Source organism: Theropithecus gelada, chromosome 20 (genome assembly GCF_003255815.1).
Source record: "Theropithecus gelada isolate Dixy chromosome 20, Tgel_1.0, whole genome shotgun sequence".
NCBI lineage: Eukaryota > Metazoa > Chordata > Mammalia > Primates > Cercopithecidae > Theropithecus > Theropithecus gelada.
The window spans coordinates 63,422,963-63,439,005 of record NC_037688.1 but is presented as its reverse complement, the minus strand read 5'-3'; the positions used below and the strand labels follow the sequence as shown (position 1 = coordinate 63,439,005).

Sequence of the window (16,043 nt, the reverse complement as noted above, 5' to 3'; positions counted from 1 at the left end):
TTTATTCAAAATTATTCTATCAAGGAAATTCATGACTTCGTTCATTCATTCATTCATTCAACAAACATTCATGGAGTGCCTACTATGTGTGAGCCATTTTACTGAGCACTGAGGACACAACCATGCCCAAAGCAGACAAAATCCTGCCCTCAGGGAGCTTATGTTCTAGTGGAGAAGACAGACAACAAATGAGTGAATGAACTTATAAAGTCAAACAGCAATGAGTGCCAATTAGACAATAAAACAGGGCAATGTGATAGAGAGTAACCGCCCAGATGGGGTAAGGTAGGGGCTCAGGATTAGGTAGGGTGGTCAAGAGGAGAACCTGGGGAGGTCACATTTCAACTGGGATACAGTAGATAGTAACAAGTCACAGAACAGTATTCCGGGTGGTGGAAACTGCCAGTGCAAAGGCCCGAAGACAAAACAAACACCTAGAGAGCTTACCGTGTTCTGGGAGTAGAAAAGAAACGTCAGTGTGGCTTCATCAGAGGTGTTTAAACCAGAGCAACTTCATCTTGAATACAGGCTGGGTAAAATGAGGCTGAGACCTATGGGGCTGCTTTCCCAGACGGTTTAGGCATTCTTAGTCACAGAATGAGATAGGAGGTCGGCACAAGATACAGGTCCTGAAGACCTTGCTGATAAAACAGGTTGCAGTAAAGAAGCCGGCCAAAACCCACCAAAACTGAGATAGTGACGAGAGTGATCTCTGGTTGTCCTCATTGCTACACTCCCACCAGTGCCATGACAGTTTACAAATGCCATGGCAATGTCAGGAAGTTACCCCATATGGTCTAAAAAAGGGAAGCATGAATAACCCACTCCTTGTTTAGCATATCATCAAGAAATAACCATAAAAATGGGCAACCAGCCGCCCTCAGGGCTGCTCTGTCTATGGAACAGCCATTCTTTATTCCTTTACTTTCCTAACAAACTTGCTTTCACTTTACTCTACGAACTGGCCCTGAATTCTTTCTGGTAAGAGATCCAAGAATCCTTTTTTAGGGTCTGGATCAGGACCCCTTTCCAGTAACAGCTTCATCACCATGAGGGAGAGAGACAAAAGAAATAAGGTCAGAGCCTGTCGAAGATGAGGTCAGAGATCCAGTAAGGAGCCTGGGTTTAGTCTGAACATAATAGTGGGCCACTGAAGGATGGTAAGCTAGAAAGTGACATGCTAAAAATTTTGAGAAGGTCATTCTGGTTGCAGAGAAGAAGCAAAAGTGGAAGTAGGGAGATGAGTTGGAGGCAACTGCTGCAGCCACCTAGGGTCAGATACTTTCAGTTCATTCATTCATCAGATTAAAGGCCCCACTGCGTGCTCCTCTTCTAGGTGCCAGGGAAATTGAAAAACACAGCAAACATATTAAAACCATCCTTGTGTACTTTCAACAAATATTTGCTGCCTTCTGTTGGCACTGGAGCACAGAGGTGAGCAAGATAAGAGGTGCAATCTGTTGAAACAGTATCCATTCAACAGTTCATCATTGGCCATGAAATGGATCGCAATCTATAAACGGCATTTGGGAAACTCACTAGGGTGACTGCAATTTAGAGCTTCGTCTTCTGATGTAAGCCAAAGTAAATACCAGGAAGATTAAAGAGTTAAAAAGAATGGAAGAAAATAATGGCTAAGCATTGACTACTGTAAAATCGGAGAAATAGAGAAAAAGCAATCGGGTTGCAATCAATTTAACTCTATCCAAAAACTTGGAGTAAAATTGGAAAAAAAAACAGCCCCCAAGAAATATATTTAACAAGAGGAATTCTTTCTGTGATTCAAACCATCTTTTTTGAAAATAATGTGGTGGGATGTAGCATGAACATCATATATGTTATACTCTAGTGGCTTTATTTTAGGTTACAAAGTTCTTAATTGTTTTATTTAATTTCAGATTAATTTTTTTTTCAAAAGAGAAAAAAAACCCTGCCATGATTCTACTTCCTGTAAAGATGAAGAGAAAAATTAATGAAACAGTTTCCATAGTTCAGGTACTGCTAACTACCTTAAATACAGGAATAGCTTAGGGGAAACGTTTGTTTCTAATGGTGATGATGACGATAATAAAAAGCACCATTGATTGTAAAGCTCATGCTTTACATATATATTTTCTAATTCTTACTACAACTGTCCATTTCATACATGAGGAGACCTCAATATGGGGTTAAGAAACTCACTTGAGTGTAGTTTGCCAGAGAAAGAGAATTTGAACTTGGGTCTGCACAATGTTAAAGCCCAGAATCTTAGCAATTACTTTCCAGATAATCTGAAAGCCCCACCTTCAGGCTTTCATGTTGCCTGACCTCAGACAGCAGTGGTCTTTCCTCCCCCCACCTGCCGGCCAAATGATAACACTCTTAGTGTATGGAGTTCACTTAGTGATCCATCAAAAAAGCAGGCAAACCTTCATGTTCTCAGAGTAGACTTATTACAAAGACGAGCGAAGGAGTGTAGATTTGGCATGAAGAGACACTGGGCAGGAAGAATGGAGGAGGCATATTTAAAATTAAATAGTAAATGATGTGAGCCGTTGACATGCGGATCAGAAAACCGGCAGGCAATTGCACATGCCGATCTTTCCTGATTCAATTTATAATAAGCAGGGCAGACAAACGCCCTCAGGGTCTGTAGGCCTTGAATCCTCATCCTGGAGTACCAAAGAGCAATGGCGCACTCTACAAACCTTGTTTTGGAATTCCTTTGATGCCAGCTTATAATGCTGAATTATGATTCCAAATGACTCCGAGCTTTTGGAGACGAAGAGCAGCATGTGACTCATGATGTACAACTCGTAAATCAGATCCTTATTCTGAAATGACCGGGAAAGTATGTCATCCCAAGCACACACAGTGGCCCCAGCTCCCCTTCCTCTGGGGACGATTTACTCACTGACCTCAGCGTTGTATTCGATCACAAAATCTGTAAGGTGCTGTTTTATGACACGATTGAGTTCCTGTTTGTTGGTACTATCATTAATAAGTTCTTGGCGGTTCACGATTTTTCCCTTGGACCAAAGGAGAAACACATTGGAAGACAGTAGCTTTCGTGATATAGCCATTTAATAAATATAAATAGCACCATTTTCTCCTTGGATGAAAAGAAAGCACTGAGGAATGGTGTCAGGTGTAGTCTGTAATGTAGGTAGTGAATAACTAGGAAGGGCTGCTCAGATTAGTCTGTGGGTGGAATCTGGGTAGGTGAGAGTCATGAAAATCTCAGATCTGTGGCAGGCCACAAGGAGTGTAATTGACTTAATGGCCCCAGCCATTGTCATGCTCTGTAATCCATCAAATATTAAAATATCGGTGCCAGGGCTAAGCAATTTCTCATATACTATTCCAACTAATGACTGACAGCTCATTCCTATTAAGACAAGCCCGGTCTCAGGAGATTCAGGACTTCACTGACAGGTGTTAAATCAAGCTTAGCCTAAAGCTGCCTCCTTACATGTTTTAAGTTTGGCCTAAACGTTTCTCTATACATAGTGAACTATAACCTAAATGGAGGTGTAAATAGACCGTCATAGTCTACTCTTGTGCCAATCACTGAGTTTTGGCCAATCAAAGGTGGCCAACTGTTCAATCATTGTTAAACTAAGGCGAACGCTGAGCTGTAACCAATCCTGCCTGCTGTTTCTGAACCTCGCTTCTGTTTTTTGTACATCACTTTGCTTTTTCTGTCCATAAATCTTCTTCCACCATGTGGTTTTGCTGGAGTCTATCTGAGCCTACTCTGGCTTGGGAGGCTGCCTGATTCATGAATTGTTCTTTGCTCAATTAAGCTCTTCAATTTAACTTGTCTAAAGTTTTTCTTTTATCATTGTTATTCTTTTTATTTCTTGTTTTTCTTTTTGAGACAGGGTCTCATTCTGTTGCCCAGGCTGGAGTGCAGTGGTTTAATCAGCTCACTGCAGCCTCAACCTCCCAGATTCAATCAATCCTCCTGCCTCAGCTTGCTGAGGAGCTAGGACTACAAGCACTTGCCACCATGCCTGAATAACTTTTTTTTTTTTTTTGTAAAGATGTAGTCTCACTATACTGCCCAGGCTGGTTTCGAACCCTGGGCATAAGGCTTCTTCCCTCATTTTATACTCTTGATCTAGGATGGTATCAATAAAGATAGCAATTAATGATTAAAGAGATATTTTGGTTATAAAATCAGTAGGGTTGTGGTGATGGATTGCCTATGAGAGGTGAAGGAGAGGGAAGTGTTAGAATGTTGGCTGGGTTTTCTGACTTGTTTAACTGGATGGGAGAAGTGGTTGCATGATTCCTTGAGCAAGAGAAAACACTGGGAGAGGACCTGGAGAGGAGATTATGACTTTGGGCTTAGCCATGTTGAGACATCTGGTTGCACATAAAGGTCTGCAGATTAGAGAATCTCACTGGAGATGGATATTTATAAGACATGTGCGTGTAGCATAGATGGTAACTGCTGATGAAGGGTAGAAGCATGGAGTAGAAGAAAAGAGGGCATAGGATTGAGTCTTGATGAACTGCATTTACTGGTTAAATAAAGAGAAGAAGCTTAAATGGCTAGAAAGGCTGGAGTCACACTGGGAGACCGTGACTTCACAGAATTCAACTAGTCCAATGCCACCGAGCTCACAAGTGGCAGAACCAGAATTTGTACCCAAAGCTCATACGATTCCACTACTTTGAACTAGAGACCCCCTCACTAGCAATAGGATCAAAATCCTACCTTTTTGAACACCAGGATGCTGTCAAGGGTGACGTGGAAACGCCCAATGGCATTGCCAATCGTTATGACTCCAAACGTGAGCTCTGGAAAGTCTTTGATCACATCATAGAACAACTCTGCTACTTCTTCCTCTAAATCCTGTTTGGGAAAGGATATTTGGAAAGGCTTCGGTAGAAATCAGGGTGCCTGGCTTATATAAGGGAAAGACGGCAGTGGTGGCTGATTCGTCTCTTTACTTTTTCAAGTACTGGGGTTTGCCTGGGTCACCCAAATCCTCTTTCGTATTTCATACTCAAAACGCTTCTCTGGCTATGACTAAAGCCAAAATAGGCAAGCCCTCAGAGATCAACGAAGAGAATTGATAAATGTGACCTTTTCCAATCGCTAGAGTAAAGGCTGTTCTAGCCCAATGATTGAGACTTTTAACATTTATTCCTTAGTTACTTTCAGAAGAGACAATTGATTTTACCACATGTAATACAAAATGTGAACTTAATATCAAGAATTTCAGCCTTCATTCTTTAGCTTGAAAGAAAATTAAGGCCAAACACCTCTCAAAGAAGTGGCAAGGGGTGAGGGAGAGAGGCAGATATTCTCTCTGTGTTAAATAAAATGCCCGAATTCTGCCTTCTACTGGGAGAAGGAGAGGAGTCACCAGTTTATAGCAAATGAATCAAGACACATGAGAAACTCATTCTCCAATAGCAAGAACAATTTGCAAGTTATTTATAAATATGAAAAACATCTATATGTAAGGCTATTATGAGACATTTCATGATTATATCTAAGTTACTTACGTTCTTCCCCAAACATCTCCTCCTACTTCACCTCTAAAGGTTGGTGTATTTTCGAATGAGTGCATGTTTATCCTGTGCTATTGATTTTCATATATGAGAATGCTTGGAAAGAGGTTAGGGAGAGAAACTGGCCTGGCCCAAGCACAGCTGGTGGCCTTCAGACTCACAGAGAACAATGGCTCTGAAACCAGAAACTAAGATATCCCTTTATTAAGTGATGTTCTAAATGGACCCCTAAGAAGATTAGCCACACTGTTAAAACCCATTAAGTACAGATGCCATTCTTCTCTCTTTTCTCTCCATTCCCGTTCATTTGAACCCTTGGAGCTTCCCCTAAAAACCAGCTCATTGGATGGAGAAAATTGGGCAACCAAAACAGAAGAGTCTCATCACCCATCCCCTCCCAGACATAGCACTTTCACCAGTTGAAAGCCTCCTCCCACCTCTTGGCCCCAGTACCTGGAAGAAGCCAACGATGACCAAGGGCCTGGATGTCACAAACTCTGCCACCTGCTCGCTGCTGTTGAACAAAAATGCTTTCTGGCTAATTTGTCGTCTCAACCAAACGACTAAGGCAGTAGATTCAACCACTCCTGGAGAAAGACACAGCCAAATGGATATCAGAGAAGTTTCCTCTCGAACCAAAGCAAGAAGCTGGTCTTTCTCCAGTTTAATGCATAGAAGCTTCTTGTCTCAGGCTCCCATCCCTTGAAGGCCAAGGTCAGTTCCTCCATTCCCCTCTTCCCCAAGCTCCAAGCATGGACATTAACAACAGCAGCTAAATGTTACTGAGCACTTACCGAGGCCCAGACACTGTGCTGAATGTTTTGCTTGTATTAAATCTTCACAATAATCTACGAAATAGATACTTTTACTCTCCCCATTTTGCAGATGAGGAAACCAAGGTTCAACTGCCAACAGGCACCCAACTAGCAAACCTGAAGATCAAATTTAGGAGGAGGCATTTCCAGACTTCTTTTCCTATGCATTCTCCAAGGTGACAGGAAGATTGATTTATTTTTTAAAATCTCAATAAAATATAGCTGGAAAGACCACCTAGCTCTGTAACCTTGGGAAAATCCTATTATCCTTCTGTGTCCCCCATTCCTCAGCTGAGATTCAAATGCCCTCTCAGGTCATCCACTCCTGACTTCCATTTCTCAGCTATCGCATGGGTGGTGTCAAGCACACAAAAGTCTTAGCTTCTAAAATTAAGACACATCTATCATATCTGGAAAGACAAATTGGTGAGCCAGAAGGTACAGAAGGCTACACACAGGTGAACATGTGTTTTTCTAGGATTATCAGTTTCACATGATGGAAAGTAATGTAAAATATTATATATTTGTATCTGCTACAGAACATTACAAGTGAACATTTTAAATGAGTTTATGAGCTAAGCATGGTGGTCCATGCCTATTTTCTAGCACTTCGGGAGACCAACGCAGGAAAATCACTTGAGGCCAGGAGTTTGGGACCAGTCTGGGCAACAAGAGTCAGACATTCAGCTCTCCAAAAAAAAAAAAAAAAAAAAAAAAAAAACATTAGCCAGGCATTGTGGCATGTGCCTGCAGTCCCAGCTATTTGGGAGACTGAGGCAGAAGGATTGCTTGAGCCCAGGAGTTCAAGCTGCAGTGAGCTATAATTGGCCTGGGAGACAGAGTGAGACCTTGTCTCTAAAATAAATAAATAAATTTATGAGATAAAGCAACATTCGTTGTGACTAGCTTTGAACTATATCCACAGATTGTTATTCATTTACTCATAATTTATTTCTTCCCTCACTTATTTACTTGTCAAATATGTATCGAGTGCTTACTATCAAGTGCTCTACTCAGCCCTGGAGATATAAGGTTTAACAGAAACAAACACATTACCACCTTTCACAGCTCTCATTCTGTTGAGGAAGACAACAATCAAATAAATACACAAACAAGGGCATCATTATACCCAAAGGAAATACTTGAAATCAAAATTCTGCCAGTCTGTAGCAAAGATGCCTGATGTAGACTGTGAAGTTAAGGAGGACTTCCTGGAGGAAATTGCGGATGAGCTGTAAACTAAAGAATGCACTGGGCCAGACAGAGTGGCTCACACCTGTAATCCCAGCACTTTAAGAGGCCAAGGCAGGCAGATCACAAGGTCAGGAGATCGAGACCATCCTGGCTAACACAGTGAAACCCTGTATCTACTAAAAATACAAAAAATTAACCGGGCATGGTGGCACACGCCTATAATCCCAGCTACTTGGGAGGCTGAGGCGGGAGAATTGCTTGAACCCAGGAGATGGAGATTGCAGTGAGCTGACATCGTACCACTGCCCTCTAGCCTGGACAACAGAGCAAGGCTCTGTCTCAAAAAGAAAAAAAAAAGAAAGAAAAGAAAAGGAAAAGAAAAGAAAAGAAAGAATAGAATGCACTGGAGTTAACTAGGAGGCATTAAGGAGAGGGAAAGTCTTCTATGAGAAGCAAACAGCCTATACAAAGTCCTGCAGCAGGACAAATTGCTGCCTGAGGCTTAATGATGCACCCTGAGCTACTAAATCAACTGCAAAGGCTCTACCTTTGGTATATTTGCTTTATTTCATGAGAACATGAAGCCTTTTCAAAAACTTATAATAAAGTAAATTTATATGCAGAAAGGTGCATAAATGATAATGTATGGTTAGATGGATTTTCACAAAATGAACACACCTGTGTAACTACAACCCAAATCAAGAACTAGAACATCATCAGATCCTCAGCAGTCGCTGTTGTGCTCACTCCCAGCCTCTACTCCCTCCACATCCAAGAGTAACCACCACCCTAACTACTTCTTCTTCTCCTCCTCCTCCTCCTCCTCCTCCTTCCTCCTCTTCCTCCTCCTCCTCTTCCTCTTCTCCTTCTCCTTCTTCCTCTTCCTCTTCCTCTCATTCTCCTTCTTCTTCTTCTTTTTATTTTACTTTAAGTTCTGGGATACATGTGCAGAACATGCAGGTTTGTTACATAGGTATACACGTGCCATGGTGCTTTGCTGCACCTATCAACCTGTCACCTAGGCTTTAAGCCCCGCATGCATTAGGTGTTTGTCCTAATGCTCTCCCTTCCCTCGCCCTCCACCCCAACAGGCCCCAGCGTGTGATGTTCCCCTCCCTGTGTCCATGTGTTCTCATTGTTTAACTCCCATTTATGAGTGAAAATATGCGGTGTTTGGTTTTCTGTTCCTGTGCTAATTTGCTGAGGATGATGAATTCCAGCTTCATCCATGTCCCTGCAAAGGACATGATCTCATTCCTTTTTATGGCTGTATAGTATTCCATCACCGTTCTAACTTCTAACAGCATACATTAGTCTGCCCTGTTCCTGAACTTCATATAAATGTTCTTGGCTCTGGTTTCATTATGTTTGTGAGATTCAGCCACAGTTTTTCATGTACTTGAAGATTCATTTCCACTGCTGTGAATATTCCACAACTTATTTGTCCATTCTCTGCTGATGGGCATTAAGTTGCTCTCATTTTAGGGCCTTTTTTTTTTTTGAGGCAGTTTATCCTTCTGTCACCCAGGCTAGAATGCAGTGGTGTGGTTGTGGCTCATTGCAGCCCCGATCTCCCAGGCTCAAGCCCTCCTCCCACCTCAGCCCTCTGAGTAGCTGGGACTACAAGCATGTATCACCACACCTGGCTAATTTTTTTTTTTTTTTTTTTTTTTTTTGAGACAGAGTCTCACTCTGTTGCCCAGGCTGGAGTGTAGTGGCTCAATCTTGGCTCACTGCACCTCTGCCTCCCAGGTTCCAGTGATTCTCCTGGCTCAGCCTCTCGAGTAGGTGAGACTACAGGCATGTGCCACCATGCCCGGCTAATTTTTTAGTATTAGTAGAGATAGGGTTTCACCATGTTGGCCAGGCTGGTCTTGAACTCTAGGCGATCTTCCCACCTCGGCCTCCCAAAGGGCTGGCATTATAGGCTTGAGCCACCATGCACAGCCCACACCTAGCTAATTTTTAAGCAATTTTTAGTAGGACAAGGTTTTGTCTGTGCTGGGATTACAGGCGTGAGCCACAGCACCCGGCCGAGCTGCTCTATTTTCTTCACGGAGTCTATCCGTTCTTGAAATTATTATGATGATTTTTTGCTAGCTTGTTCTGTATGAGCTCCCAGTAAGCTCCTATAATGCTTGGCACATAGTAGGTGCTTAAGAAATCTTTCTAGAATGAATGAAGGGGCTGAATGAGTCATTAGGGAAGCTGGTTTGAGGAAACTTGATCTTGGGCCACCTTCTTGGGGATGTGTGAGCTCCATTTGCCCCTCTGGCCCCTGTGGGACCAAAGTAGCTATGAACTCTGCAAGCTGTTGATTCCTTTGTGCCTGCAGATCAGGCACTGCCCTTGTCGGGGACCTCCTTTGGTACTTGGCTCTGTGCCAGAGGACACGGTGACAACTGAAGTGTGAATGCAATGTCAATGATTGACTAGAGCCGGCACTGGGCTGCATATTTCCAGGCACAAGTTGTGACTGCATCATTAATAGAGGCCTAGAGGCAACCTGAGTCTCCCTCCTTCCAGGGTGGCGGTCATCAATCCTTGGAGATTAGATGAGAACGGGACTGGGGCTTTGACCCCACAAGGACTAAATCCCACCTGCGTCCTAAGAGGGGTTTTTATCAAAGTCACATTGCAGAAGATGCGTAAAGCACTGTCCCCTCTCAGGTCAGAGGAGCCCTGGCAAGTAGGCAGAACTGGCATTACTCATCCTGTTTAGAAAAAGAGAAATTGGGCCAGGTGCGGTGACTCACACCTGTAATCCCAGCACTTTGGGAGGCCAAGGCAGGTGGATCACGAAGTCAAGAGATTGAGACCATTCTGGCCAACATGGTGAAACCCCATCTCTACTAAAAATACTAAAAATTAGCTGGGAGTGGTGGCGCATGCCTGTAGACCCAACTACTCGGGAGGCTAACGCAGGAGAATCACTCGAACCCGGGAGGTGGAGGTTGCAGTGAGCTGAGATCACACCACTGCACTCCAGCCTGGCAAAAGAGCAAGACTCCATCTCAAAAAAAAAAAAAGAAAAGAAAAAGAAAAAAAGAGAGAAATTGGAAGCCTGGTTGTAAAAGGCTCATTGAAGTTCCCATGGCTACTGCTCATCCTAAAATCAAGGGATCCTCAGTCCTTGTCCCGGCTTCATCCTGGCATTCCCCTTCCCCTTTCCCTGGCTGGAAATAATATTGAGGAAGTAAGCCCAGCAGAAATATGGGTAGGTACTTTATCCTATGCCTGCCTGCAGTGGGTGCTTCCAATTCCATGTATTCAAACTCAAAAACTATTATTATTATTTTAAAATTTAGAGACAGGATCTCACTCTGTCACCCAGGCTGAAGTGCAGTGGTGCAATCATGGCTCACTGTAGCCACAAATTCCTGGGTTCAAGCGATTCTCCCATCTCAGCCTCCTGAGTAGCTGAGAATACAGGTATCCGCCACCACACCTGGCTAAGTTTTAAGGTTTTTGTAGAGACAGGTCTTGTTGTGTTGACCAGGCTGGTCTCAAACTTCTGGGCACAAGTGATCTTCCCATCTAAGCCTCCCAGACTGTTGGGATTTCAGGTGTGAGCCACTGCACTTGGCTCAAAAACTATTTGTTAAGAGCTTAATTGTTCCAGGCATTGGACTAGAATCAGAAAACTAATAGTCCGATAATAATAACGAACACATCTGCCACTTGCTTAGAGTATAGTGCAATGTAAAGCAGATTTCAACATACTACAGCCTGTAGTCCAAATCAGGTCTGCTGTTTGAATGTATAAATAAAACTTTATTGGAACACAGTCATTCCCATTTGTTAACACGTGGCTGCCTTCACATTGCATCAGCAGATCTGAGTAGTTACAACAGAGACTGCCTGGCCTGTAGGACCTGAAATATTAATGATCTGGGCCTTTGCAGAAAACTTTTGCTGACTCCACCACTACTCGCTGGGGAGCTTTGAGGAAGTTATTCTACCTTTGTGTGCCTCAGTGTCTCCATCTGTAAAAGCACTTCTTATATTGGGGTGTTATGATATAGGAGAAGGGTCTAGAACAATGCCTGGAACACAGTATATGCTACAGGTATGTGTCAGGCCGTGTGCCTTGCAAACATCATTTTATCTTACCAACAATGTAGAGGGATCGATCTTTTCACCATCCCCATTTAACAGATGAAAACTGAGATTCGACGAGAGGCAGTGATTGTTTCTTAAGCCTGCAGTAAGGATTTGGATGCAGAGGGGAGTGCTGTCAATTCTGGCAGTCTCTTTAGAGGACTCAGGAGTGCAAGTGAGATCAGCCACTGCCCTTGTGATGCTCTCTGTAGAGAACACGCAATAAGGAGCAGATGTAATTCTTTGAGGCCTTGACGGGGAAAACACAGATGCTGTGAGGCCACAGAGGTGGAGCAGGCACTCTGGCCTGGGCAGTCAGGGGAGACTTCCTAGAGGGGGTGATGATGAAGCTTCCTGTATGGCAGAAGAGGTCCCAGGCACTGGTTTCCCTGATGAAGGGGGCTCAGAGGTCAAATGCCTTGGGGACCTTCTCTGCTAGTTTCACCCACAGTCTGGAAGTTGCCATATTGTTACTTTGTCGCCTCTAAGTGGAGTCAGGTCTCTCCTGCCCTTCAGGAAGGAAGGTCATCACAGCACCTGGGCCACTCCATTAGCAGTCACGGGCTCCGATGACCTAGGGCCTCCCATTTCCTCATAGCTCTCCCCAGAGCAAACACATCACAAAGGGCTCCTTGCTGGTGTCAGTGAGTCCCCCTTGTTGAGGGTCATCCCCTGGTATCCACAGGAAACGGCACCCTCTGTTGCTTCTCTCACTGCTCCTGCCCTCCCTCCCCATGTCTTCTCTTGCCCACACAGCCACCACCCTCCCACAAGCCTGCTGGGAGCTGCAACCCTGCCCTTTAGGTGACTGCTCTGAGGTTCTCTTGCGGTGCCTTGCTCTGGGTCTATCCTGTGTCTTTTGTGCCCTCTTGTGTCCGTTCTGAGAATTGCAAAGCATCCTGCAGCCCCCGGATGTGTGTTTCTTGCAAATAACACTGAATCTGGCTTATTGGAAGCTGGCTATACACCAGATCCAGTGGAAGGCAGTTTTTGTTACTCAAGACTCAATAATTTAACATATATAATGGGAACATTCTACTGGCACAACTGTTACAGGCGCTTCTGTGTTCATCAGTTTTGTTACTTCCATCCTTCCATCCATTTATCCATCCTGCATCCATGAATGCCTTCATATATGTAACTTTCTAGAAGTTGGGACTACCATACGTGCCATACTAGTACCTTATTCTCTACACATCCTCAACATCAAGATAGGGCTTGGCACATGGTAGCTTGTCAATAAATGGATGTTGAATAAATGAATGAATGAGTTAATCAATGAATGAAAAATATGATGATAGAACTTAAAGTGTTTTGTAGACATTGCATCCCAAACCTGTCTTGTTCCATCATCTCCCAATTTCCCTTTTGGCTAACTAGTGCTTCCCTAGTCCTAGGACTCTGTCAAAATCATTCTAAAGTCGAAGATTGGGAGTGGGAAGTGGAGTTAGAACTTAATCTCTGGTGTCTGGTAGTTTCTAAGCCATGCACCCCACCCTCCCACCTCTTGGTGTTTCTAGGGCCCATCAGCTGAGCTGCAAGCTATAGTAGAGGCAGCTACATATTCACTGAACCCGTTTTCTTTCTAAAGACAGAGCTGAACTGTATTTCTCAGCCTTTCTTGCAGTTGGTTCAGGCCATGTAGCAGAATTCTGGTCAACGGGGTGTGAATAGAAGTGATACTTCCCACTGTTCATGGCCAGGGCCATGAGCAGTACTCATGGTGACCTTCTACCCCTTACCCAAACTGCTGTCTGGATACAGAGGAAAGAGCAAGTGGTTCCAAGACCCTAGAAAAGGGCAGAGTCACAAGGTGGAGGAGCCTGGGTCCCTGAGAGGCTGCATGGAGCAGAGCCTCCCACCTTTACCCTATGGCTGTTAAGTGGACTTTCCATGAACATGAAACAAATGTGACACACAAGCACCATTACCTTTGCAGCTGATGGGCTCCGACCTGTTGCCCTCAAAAAACAGCTTCAACTGTGGGGCCTTGGTAATCCCAAACTCCTGCTGAAGCTCTTTCTCTACGGTAATGTCCACTTTGCCAAAGCCGATCCCATTCTTGCCTTTGCCCATGATCTCCACAGCTTTGCCCAGCTCTTCCGCCAAGTTCCTGGATTGCTTTGAGGATGGGCTGTCTGAAAGAGAATGAAGACAAAATTCGAGAGAGTCTTTCCTCACTCCCCGTCTCCAACAGTGGATTATTTGTTGGACCTGCTCAGCTCCCGGAACCTTTCTTGTGCTCAGCTGCTAATGGCTGAATTTTCATAAATGTGACAGGATGTGAGACACAATGGTTCATGAAATTGGACAATCTGGGAGATGTCTATCAAGGTTCTTTGGATTCAGTAGCATTGGAAACAATACAACCATGGTCAGCTTTACTCAATCTCTCTGAGCTCCAATTTTCTCTTGTGTAAAGTGGGGGAAAATAATAGTGGTTACTTCAAGGAATTGTCAGAGTTAAATGAAATTTATATCACAATCGGCTATAATTGCTTATTGTTTTCTAAGAGATTTATGTGCCTTAAGCCATTTTCTCCTCTCTATAACTCTGTGGGGTAGGTATTATTGTATCAATTTTATACCTGAGGAAACTGAGGCACAACAAATGACTTACTTGCCCAAGGCCCTATGACAATGGAGGTATGGCCAGGATAAGAGCCCACTCCGTGTGGCTGTCGAGTTCTTCTTTTCTAACCTCCACTAGGCACGTAAACACTTGGCATAATGCCTGGCACAAGTTAAGTACATGATGCATTCTTACTACTGTTTCCATTATTATGGTAAAATTTCTGTGGTCAAAGCAGGACCCAAGCAATGATTACACAAAAGCATGCAGAGTGGTATAATGGACATTGGAGACTCAGATTCGGGGAGGCTGAGTGCAGGGTGAGGGTTAAAAAAAAAAAAAACTGCCTATTGGGTAGAATGAACATGACTCAGGTGATGGGTGCACTAAAATCTCAGACCTCACCACTATACAATTCATCTGTGTAACCAAAAGCCACTTGTACCCCCAAAGCTATTGAAATAAACAAAAACAAACCACTCAATAGCATAGACACGATGATCACATTTATGGAATTTTTAAGAAGTGTATGCACAGGGAAAAAGAAGTCTAGAGGGAAATTTTCCAAACTATTAAAATTTTTTGTTTTTAAAAAATTCTGTGGTCAGAAATTATGGCGAGACAGAGAGGAAGCATGAGAGCTCATGAGCGCCATCTGGTGGAACTTCCTGGAGCTAACAGGCCAAATTGGGCCTCTGCAGTTGCCCAGCATGTAATTGGACAGGGGACTTTCCTAGGTAAGGAAGGCCAGGTGTGGGAAGGGCAGGGAGAGGGGAGGTTATGGTGTTCCACTGAGCCCACCCTCTTGCATGGGGGGAATCGAAGAGACCTGAAACTCTCCATTAAGCGGTCTGATCTGGATGCCTTGGCCCCTCACGTTGCTGGACAGTGGGGAGGGAGTGGGGAAGCCCTTTTCTAGAAGCAGTATCAGGGAGCTGGCACGTGACCTTGGCAGTGGAAGAGGCTTTTCTGGCTAAACGGAGGGGACTAAAAGGCGCCCAAGTTTGCCTTTCTTCCTCCTGATAACATTGTGAGGCTGCAGGTCCCTCGCTACCCCATGACTGAGGAAGGGGGCTGAGCCAGGGCAGCGGGTCATTGGTTGCCTTTCAAGCCGAAACATTTTATCTTTTTCACTGCCCCCCATCCCCTCGGTCCATCTGGAGCACCTGGAGAAAGTGCAAATCACCTCTGCCGCGGAGGGCAAGTTCCAAGTCCAACAGAGAGGTGTTTTGTAAAGTGCAGCTCAGAAAGCAGGGCCCCGGGACAGCTGGCTCAGGCCCCGTTGCTGGTCAGCACGCCTGCTCCTGCAATGGGATCTGAAAGTGAATGATGGCTTTCATTAAACTCCCGGTCAATGGACGGGAAGCGGGGACTTTGAGCCTCCCTCCTGGATCGATGCCCCTCCACTGCCTGCTTTGTCACCGCCATCGCCTTCAATACTCCCCATCCATCATCACCAGCATGCACTGGCCAATTGCTGGCTGCTCTGGTCCCTGAGGCTCTCCGCGGCTTCCTCCTGGATGTGGCCATGCTGGGCTCAGGATTGCTGATTGACATAGAATCCGAATCTGAGTTTCTAAGGGCGGAAGCTCAGGGCAAGAGAAACACTTGAAATGATTGTCCAGATGGTAGAGCAAATTTCAGAGGTTTCACACACAACCCAGTGCCCCTGGGTGTCTGAAACGCAAGTGACAGAAAGAGATTGTGGCAACTGGAATGCTGGGTTCTGAGAGCTAGATTGATGGGGCCTATGATAACAGTAATGGAGAGTCATTCATTCATTTTATGCATTCATTCATTTCTTCATTCATACAATGAATCTTTTAGGATATGCCATGTGCCAGGCACTGTCC

At 44.3% G+C, this 16,043-nt stretch overlaps 1 protein-coding gene across 1 annotated transcript in view; it reads right to left on the bottom strand.

Annotated features, from left to right (window-relative positions):
* Window positions 1-16,043, bottom strand: part of PDILT (protein disulfide isomerase like, testis expressed) — a 44,751-nt gene that overhangs the window by 10,600 nt on the left and 18,108 nt on the right. The window contains exons 3-7 of the mRNA XM_025371135.1: window positions 13,550-13,756; window positions 5,962-6,095; window positions 4,706-4,843; window positions 2,898-3,008; window positions 2,688-2,813 (exon numbers count right to left, since the gene is read on the bottom strand). Coding sequence (XP_025226920.1) covers window positions 2,688-2,813; window positions 2,898-3,008; window positions 4,706-4,843; window positions 5,962-6,095; window positions 13,550-13,756 — 716 coding nt within the window. The remainder of the gene's footprint in view (window positions 1-2,687; window positions 2,814-2,897; window positions 3,009-4,705; window positions 4,844-5,961; window positions 6,096-13,549; window positions 13,757-16,043) is intronic.